The sequence below is a fragment of the Loxodonta africana genome, chromosome 15 (genome assembly GCF_030014295.1).
Source record: "Loxodonta africana isolate mLoxAfr1 chromosome 15, mLoxAfr1.hap2, whole genome shotgun sequence".
Taxonomy (NCBI): domain Eukaryota; kingdom Metazoa; phylum Chordata; class Mammalia; order Proboscidea; family Elephantidae; genus Loxodonta; species Loxodonta africana.
Window position 1 is genome coordinate 30033723 of NC_087356.1, and position 8152 is coordinate 30041874.

Below are 8152 nucleotides of genomic sequence, written 5' to 3' on the forward strand. Positions count from 1 at the left end.
TCTGTGCCTCAATTTCCTCAACAATAAAATGAGGTTAAATTATTACGTACCTCGATAGGGTATTATGAAAATTACATAAATAACGGTTTACACAAATGTAAACCACTCTGAATCATGCACATAGCATGTACTAAAAAATGTGAGCAATTACTTTAAGAGAATGGATTTAGATTAAACCTGATATTGCAAATACTGTTTCTCTTTGCCAATTCAAGGTGTGTGAGGACCCTGGGGTGGGGGTGGGGGGGTCCTGGAACTGCTTTTCTGCAGAAGGGGAAGTCAAAACTATTTTCTTAATAGTACTAAGAGGTTATCTGCCTTTTTCATTCTCATTTTCTCAAGAAGATATAGTGGAATTTTCCAGACCTTTTTTTATGTGGCAAGTGATAATGTTATCACACATTAGCAGCTAACAGAAACTAACGTCTTCTAATTAACTCAGACATTAAAAAGATTTGAAAAAAAAGGTAAAACAATGCCACCCTTACCCCCAAATTTAGTATTTTTGAAGTTGTTATATAAAAATATTAACAATGCCACCCTTCCCCCAAAATTTAGTATTTTTGAAGTTGTTATATAAAAATATTATTTATGTTAATGGGATTATTACAGTAAATGAGTATTTTAAAACTTTGTTTTAATTTCTAATATAATAACTATTGATAGACATAACCTACATTAAAGTTCTTTGGGGTCCCCAATAATTTTTAAGAGTATAAAGAGTTTAACACTTGAGACCAAAGTGTGAGAACCAATGCTCTGATGGAACCGGTGATTGGAAAAAACGTGGACACCCTGTGATCGCAGTATCTTCATGCTTTCCAAACTCCCTGCCTTTCTTTGTGGCTTCCTCTGCCTGGACTGAACTTCCTCCATCTCTGCTTACCAAAGTCCCACACCTCTTTCAAGAGTATATAAAACTTGTTCTCCTAACGCTGGTTCAGGCTTCGCGGCCTCCTGGGTACCCTCTTGCCTGGGTGCTGGGCCCTCCCGGGAACGTCCGGGCTTCGCTCTGGCACTTGGCCCCTCAGCCTCGGGGACACCCGTCATCGACCGAGACTCGCCCTCTCGCTGGCCGGGTTTAGGTTTCTCCAGACCTTGGTGCTCCCCCAGCACTAGCCCAGCCCAGTCACCACTGTCACCGGCTACGTGGCGGTGCTTGGGCTCAAAAAAGCCAGACAGCGCCGGAGGGCCACTGGGGAACGGCAAGCGAGGCAGGGGTGACAAAGCCGGACGGCGCCCGGCGCCCTACTCCTGCCCGCGTAACGCCCTGCGCCGGGTTCCTGCAGGCCGAGCTTCCCAAGGGCGCCTGGGGCGGGGGCATGAGCCCACAGGGGGCGTGGCTTCCAGCCCGCGCGGGAAAAGGCCCGGCGCCGCATGCGCGCGCTCAGTCATCGGCCGCGCGCAGCACGCTCGGGGCCGGGATGGCGGCGGCGGCTGGTAGCGGGACACCCCACGAGGAGGAGGGGTCTGGTGGTGAGGCAGCGACCCCGCAACCCCAAGCCCCGACCAATGCGTCTGGGGCTCGTCTTTCAAGGCTGCCTCTGGCACGAGTGAAGGCCCTGGTCAAGGCGGACCCCGACGTGACGCTCGCGGGACAGGAAGCCATTTTCATCCTGGCACGAGCCGCGGTGCGGCGATAGCGCGAGGCCCACGCCAATGGCGGGGGCGGGAGGGAGAGCGAGCGCTGCAAGGGGCGGGGCCTCGGGGGCCTTCCGAGGGGCGGAGCGATAGGGGCGGGGCTTAGCGACGGCTTGAGAGGAGGAGGAGAAAGGGAGGGTCTGGGCGGGGTTTGCTTGGGGACCGAGAGCTGGGAGAGAGGGGCCTGATTCTGAGGTGTGTCAGAAGGGAAAGATGGAGGAAAAGGGTCACATCTCTACAGTAGTTATACTAGTTTGTTCGTTGTTCGCACATCTGTCTCTTCATGAGGGCCTGGGCAATGATTTTAATTTTCATGTTCGGTGGCCAACACAGAACTTGTAGGCGTCTGAAGTGAATGAGTGAGGTGAATTTACAAGTTAGAGGCAGGGGACTTTTCATTCAGGCCTACTGGGATAGAAGGGAGGGGAATAGACCTTCATGAAATTCAGGACAGCCTTCCTTCAGCTTCCCTGAGAACACCCTGTCCCCCAACAGCGTGGCTCAAAAAGAACTGTGCTGGAACCCACTGATAAAACTCTTCTTGTTTGCTCCACAGGAACTGTTTGTGGAGACCATTGCAAAAGATGCCTATTGCTGTGCTCAACAAGGAAAGAGGAAAACCCTGCAGAGGAGAGATTTGGGTAGAGTGTCTTTGCGGGATCTTGAGGCCGACAAAGGAGGGCTGGTCTGTGCTTTCCTTCCCACTTGAGAAGGCATCACTGATATGAGGGGTGCCACAGGGTCTCTCACTGTGATATTTTCATATTGGCCTGTCACAGTTCCAGAAAGCCCTAACTTTAGAGTCTCTTCTTTGGGTTGCTGCAGAGTGTTGTGGGCAGAGTATGAAAGGAGGCTAGGGGTTGCCAAAGCAAAGTAGACCCCTTCACACCTGTATTGTACCAGGCTTGACATTTCTTTTTCCTCTAGAATCTGGGTTTGATTTCTGGCCCCTATATCTAGTTTGTAATCTCTAAACATGTGTAAGCTTCCACATACTGTTTCTCACTCACCTTGCTATATTGCCAAACTCTTAATAACTTTCAGGGAGACCCTGGTGCCATAGTGGTTAAGAGCTATGGTTGCTAACCAGAAGGTTGGCAGTTCGAATCCACCAGGTACTTCTTGGGAACCATATGGGGCAGTTCTACTGTGTCCTATAGGGTCCCTAGGAGTTGGAATCGACTTGACGGCAGAGTTTTTTTTTTTTGGTTTAATGACTTTCAGAGTAAAAAGGATAAGTCAGCTTAGGTTTAAAGCAGGATTGTAGGGAGGTGTTCCATTTTTTTCCCTAACTAAACAGTATGTGGCCTGGCTTTTCCTAACTCTTATGGAGAGACAGCTGATGTGTAAGAATTGGTGGGGTAGAAATGGATCTCAAATGCAGGCTCGAGACAACAAGGGGTAAATTTTATAAATGCCCTCATTTGCATAAAGCCTCATGCCCTTCACTATGTGTGTTGTGCTGTTTTGGGGCTGATGACCAAATGACCGGAGTTAGTCAAGTGTCCTTTACTTTGTGTTTCAGATAATGCGATAGAAGCTGTGGATGAATTTGCATTTCTGGAAGGTGAGTTCACTCTCAGTGGGTAATCAGTCACTTCCACCTGTGTCTTCCATGCTAATAATCTGAGTTGAGGCCTTATAGAATGGGTGCTTGGTTCTTCCTTGTTTGTGTAGGGATAATTGTATTTCTTGTTAGATAGGAAAAACAAACTTGCTGAATCACATGAGATTCAGTCTGTCCCCTTGTGAAATTAGAACTTTGACCTGAAAATTGCTAGCCATAAAGAAATTGGAGGGAGTATGAAGACCCTGGTGGAGTTAGATGATTCAGAAGTCTGATTCCTATCTTGGTTTCTATCCCCAGATATAAACCTTCTTCCTCATCCTAATGTTGTAGAGATCAGGAGTGATTGCCAACATTTAAAGTCACCCGTTGTTCCCTTTTCTTTTTCGATAATCTGTAAAGTGATTATTTTACAGCATTGAGATTTTTTACTTGCAGAGGCCTATCTACGGAAAATAGTGCCTATGGCAATTAGTTTTAAATTGCCGAATGATTTCTCACAGCTGGTGATGGAAATGGCTGTGGCCAATAGAAACTGCTCATTAGCGCCCCTCGTCAAGCAGAGCCCAGGACACACTTCCTGTCTGCCATACCTTAGTTACGCCTCTGTCTTGCCTGTATCTGTTCTTAGGAATTTTGGATTAATGCGTATATACCAAGTAAATCTTGTTGTCACTGAAATAGCAAACATTAGAAATACCTCATTTTACCTACTTTCCCTCAGATCTGTTTCTGCCGCTTAACTCCTAAATTGGATCAGCTTACTCTTCACATATTCTGATTGAATGGCTCTGTGAAAGCCTTTTGTCCTCAGCTCGTTCTCACCTTGAGTCCGCCAGTGTTATCATTACCTCTTTCAAGCCTCATTACCTTCAGAAATCTTTTCTTGATTTATTCATCTCACTCTTTTTAGTGCTTTGTTCTGCATGTCCATATCAACCTAGGCCCCTTATTCGTTTGATATATTCTTTTCAATGTCTTTTAGTTACTTGATTTTTTAATTATTCCCACGGCCAGCTTTGAGCCTAATTTGTAGATTGGCCGTCAGCCTCTCTTTCTGCCTACTCATTTTTCTTAAAAATAATTTTTGTTTTTTCAGTTGCCTACCTAAGGCAAGAAACTTTCTGCCAGTTTTCCAGTCAAAAATGTTGGCGCCTACTTTACTTGTTCAGTATTAATTACTGACTTTCAGAGATGAGTGATAGGATCCAATTTGTGTTTTAAAGAGGTAACACTGATGTTCTTTTTTTTTTTTTTATTGTACTTTAGATGCAAGTTTATAGAACAAACTAGTTTCTCATCAAACAGTACACACATTGTTTTACGACATTGGTTAACTACCCCACGACATGTCAGCACTCTGCCTTCTCAACCCTGGGTTCCCTATTACCAGCTTGCCTGTTCCTCCCTGGCTTCCAGTCCCTCCCCTAGGGCTGGTGCACCCCTTTAGTCTTGTTTTGTTCCATGGCCTGTTCAGTCTTTGGCTGAAGGGTGAATCTCAGGAGTGACCTCATTACTGAGCTGAAAGGGTGGTAGGGGGCCATACTCTCAGGTTTCTCCAGTTTCTGTCAGGCCAGCAAGTCTGGCTTTTCTTTTTGAGTTATAATTTTGTTCTACATTTTTCTCCAGCTCTGTCTGGGACCCTGTCTTGTGATCCCTGTCAGAGCAGTCAGTGGTGGTAGCTGGGTACCATCTCATTGTACTGGACTCAGGCTGGTGGATGTGATAGATGTGGTCCATTAGTCCTTTGGACTTATCTTTCCCTTGTATCTTTCATTTTCTTCATTCTTCCTTGTTCCCGAAGGGGTGAGACCAACACTGATGCTCTTTGGATAATAAATTAGGGGGTGCCAGGGATAGAAGTGGAGAGACCATTTGCAGTTTTCCACCCCTCAGCTCCCTCGCCTGTGGTTCATCTCGAATTGAAGGCCAGCCTGGCTCAGATCTACCTTCTCTTTGCACGCCATGGCCATGCCAGCTTTCAAGGAGTTTTCTCTTGCATAGTATGGGGGGTAGTTCTTAATACGTCATCTAGCACTTGCTCTCCATTACTCTCTAGTTTTTCAATGTATATTTGATTAGTCTCCTTATATGGACAGTATCCTCTACCATGGTGTAGTGCCTAGCTTGGATTTTTAATTGTTGCTGCTCTTAGCTCTGACTCGTGGTGACCCCAGGTACAACGGAATGAACCATCGCCTGGTCCTGCACTGTGTTCACGATCACTGGTATGCTCAAGTCCTTTTTTAGGGCCACTGTGAATTTTGAGTGCCTTCCAACCAAGGGGGCTCATCCTATAGCACTACATCAGACAGTATTCTGTTGTGATCTACGGGGTTTTCATTGGCTGATTTTCAGAAGTAGATTGCCAGGCTTTTCTTTGTAGTTTGTCTTAGTCTGGAAGCTCTGCCGAAGCCTCCAAGTTGGCCTTGGATTTGAAGAAAGCCAGGATGGGGCGTGGGGGAGGGATTTTGTTGTCTCTTGTTTCTGCTAGTATTGTCATGGTCGTTTACCCCTTGTTTGCGTGATTCACTTGTATACTGGTCATTGTACTTGAAAAAATGATTTGTTGGATAATTTGAGGCCTATGTAGTAACTCCTTTCTCCAAAGAAGATTTTCATTTGCTTTTGCAAGGCACCTTAGGGGAGTTATCAGTGTTGGATCTCCTTAGTCCAAATCCAAGGCAGGAGGTTTCCTGGACCACTGGGGGACATGAACCTCTGGGGCAGTCTCTGAGCGGTTCAGCCTTACTCTGACAGTGTAGCCTTTCTAGCTTGAAGAAAGGAGGATTATCAGACTTTCCCTACTTGGGCCAACTCTGGGATTTGACTCTTGGTTTTCTCAGCTGGTCAAAATCATAGTACAGTTTCTCAGCTATATCTTTCAGATTGGCAGATGCCCTCAGGGCAAAAACAGCTTTGGAGGCTGGTTTACTTTGTCTTCTTGCCTTCTCTAGATTTTGGATTTGCCTTTTTTTGATGGCTTTTCAATGCCTGACAAATTTTTAAACAAATAGCTTTATCAGGTGGTTTCAGCAGGAACTTGCCATTATCAAAATCTATTTTTTTCGAGAAATAAGGTATTTTTGCTTTGTTTTGTTTTTCTTGCGTGCTATTCTTTTCCCTGAATTACCTGTTCTATTCTAGGTGTTTTTTTGACTCGACGGCAGTGGTGTTTTTTTTTTTATCATTCTTTCCCCTGAATTGCCTGTTCTATTCTAGGTGTTTCTTTGACTCGACGGCAGTGGTGGTTTTTTTATTATTCTTTTCCCTGAATTAGCTGTTTTATTCTAGGTTTTTTTTTTTTTTAAAATAAATTTTGGTCTCTTTTCACTGCGAAGGCTTTCTTCAGATGCTGGTAATATTTGGATTTTCGTTGTATTAAGAATGAGGGAATAAGAGGGCTGTTTGGAAGCTCTCTCTGTGTGTGTGTCTGTGTGTCTGTGTAGCAGAGATGGTTGCCTGTCAGCTTTATGTTAGGGTAAACAGGGATGGGTTCGGATGTTGGTGTTATGCTGGGGGCCCCCAAAGGCCGGAGTATGAAAGGCTTTTCTATGGGGAGCCAGCATTTTCACTAGCTGTTCTGGTTCTCTCCAGATAGCCCATTAGTTCTTTGGAGGAGAGCCCTCTGATTTTTTTTCCTTCTTGATTTTATATATCTGGTTCCTGGCAGTGCTGCATGCAGGGGAGATGGTGGGGGTATGGGGCCAACCATTTGCATATAAACCTTCAAGTATTAAACCCCTTTAGCCTCATGTCTTGCTTCTCTTTCTGTCATTCCTGGCGTCTGCATCTGAAACCTCCCATGGTTCTCCTAGGCAGGTGGGTTCCCTCCTTTGCTGCAGCTCCCTCTGTGTTCAGTTTAGACTGATTTTTCCTCTGCTGTATTTGAAAAATACTTCAATCAGATTTCTATTCAGTTTTTGTTGAAATCCCCATTCCTTGTTATTGTAGATTTAGACTTTTTAAAACTGTTTTTCCTTTTGATTGGAATCTTGGGAGGTAAAGGTGTATAAAGTTGTGGATCCAGACCCTCATTTTGAACTGGAGCTTTCTAAAAGAGATTTTAATTTTAACTCTTTGCTTGGAGAACTTGCCTCATTTATTTTGTATCCCTCACCCCTTGTGTAGTCCACACAAATTGGCATTAACTAACACAACATCTTAGCTCCTTTTGCATCTGTAATTCCACCTCCCCAGGCTAGTATGCTAATTACAAATGCTCCATCCATCTTTCAGGATGAATATCCATCCATCCTTTTGGATGGATAGTCCTCAAAACTATCATTTTCATCTTAAGAGATCTGCTGCAGCTTCCATTTTAACTTTGTGCAGTTTATTACACAGCTCTTGAGGTACCTTGCTTTACACATTGCTCTTTGTGTTTCTAGGTACTTTGGATTGATTGCAGAGCTGTGCAGTTTTGTGAGCCTTTACCTGCGTCCTTCAGCCAGCTGCTCCCCGAAGGCCTCAGCTTTGGAGACCACTGTCCTTAGAATATTGCACATATATACTCTTTCTGTTCTGCCTTCACCTAAGCCGGGATACTTAGAGATCTCACCTGCTAATTTTTCTGCACAAGCTCTTCTGCTACTTGGGTCTGTCTTCCACTCAGGGCTAGTTGCAGCTGCTGCTGTTTGGGGCAGAGATGAAGAACATGTTTTGCGTAGGTTGCTTAATGAATGATGAGGACCAAAATAAAGGTTTCTGATCAAGTTCAATCTAGTGTGTTTTATAATCTTGACTTTGTTCTTGCCCCCATGACTGGAGAGCCACCATGCCCAGTCTTAGACCTTCCTGATCTTTCTGCCAGCCATTCCAAACAGTCCTTTTGTTTATTTTCGTCTTCATTTTTCCAGCAAGTCACCAGAGCGTGGCTCCAGAATTTATGGCTCTCCACTTCAGGTCTTACAGAAGTTTCAGATAAATGTGACCCTAGATTTA

At 44.8% G+C, this 8152-nt stretch overlaps 1 protein-coding gene across 1 annotated transcript; it reads left to right on the top strand.

The window, feature by feature from the left end:
• The first annotated feature begins 1399 nt into the window (after window positions 1-1399).
• Window positions 1400-7929, top strand: POLE4 (DNA polymerase epsilon 4, accessory subunit). The gene is made up of 4 exons (XM_064268780.1): window positions 1400-1631; window positions 2198-2282; window positions 3167-3208; window positions 7600-7929. The coding sequence occupies exons 1-4, from the start codon at window positions 1425-1427 to the stop codon at window positions 7611-7613; spliced, it is 348 nt and encodes a 115-aa protein (XP_064124850.1). The 5' UTR covers window positions 1400-1424; the 3' UTR covers window positions 7614-7929.
• The last annotated feature ends 223 nt before the right edge of the window (window positions 7930-8152 follow it).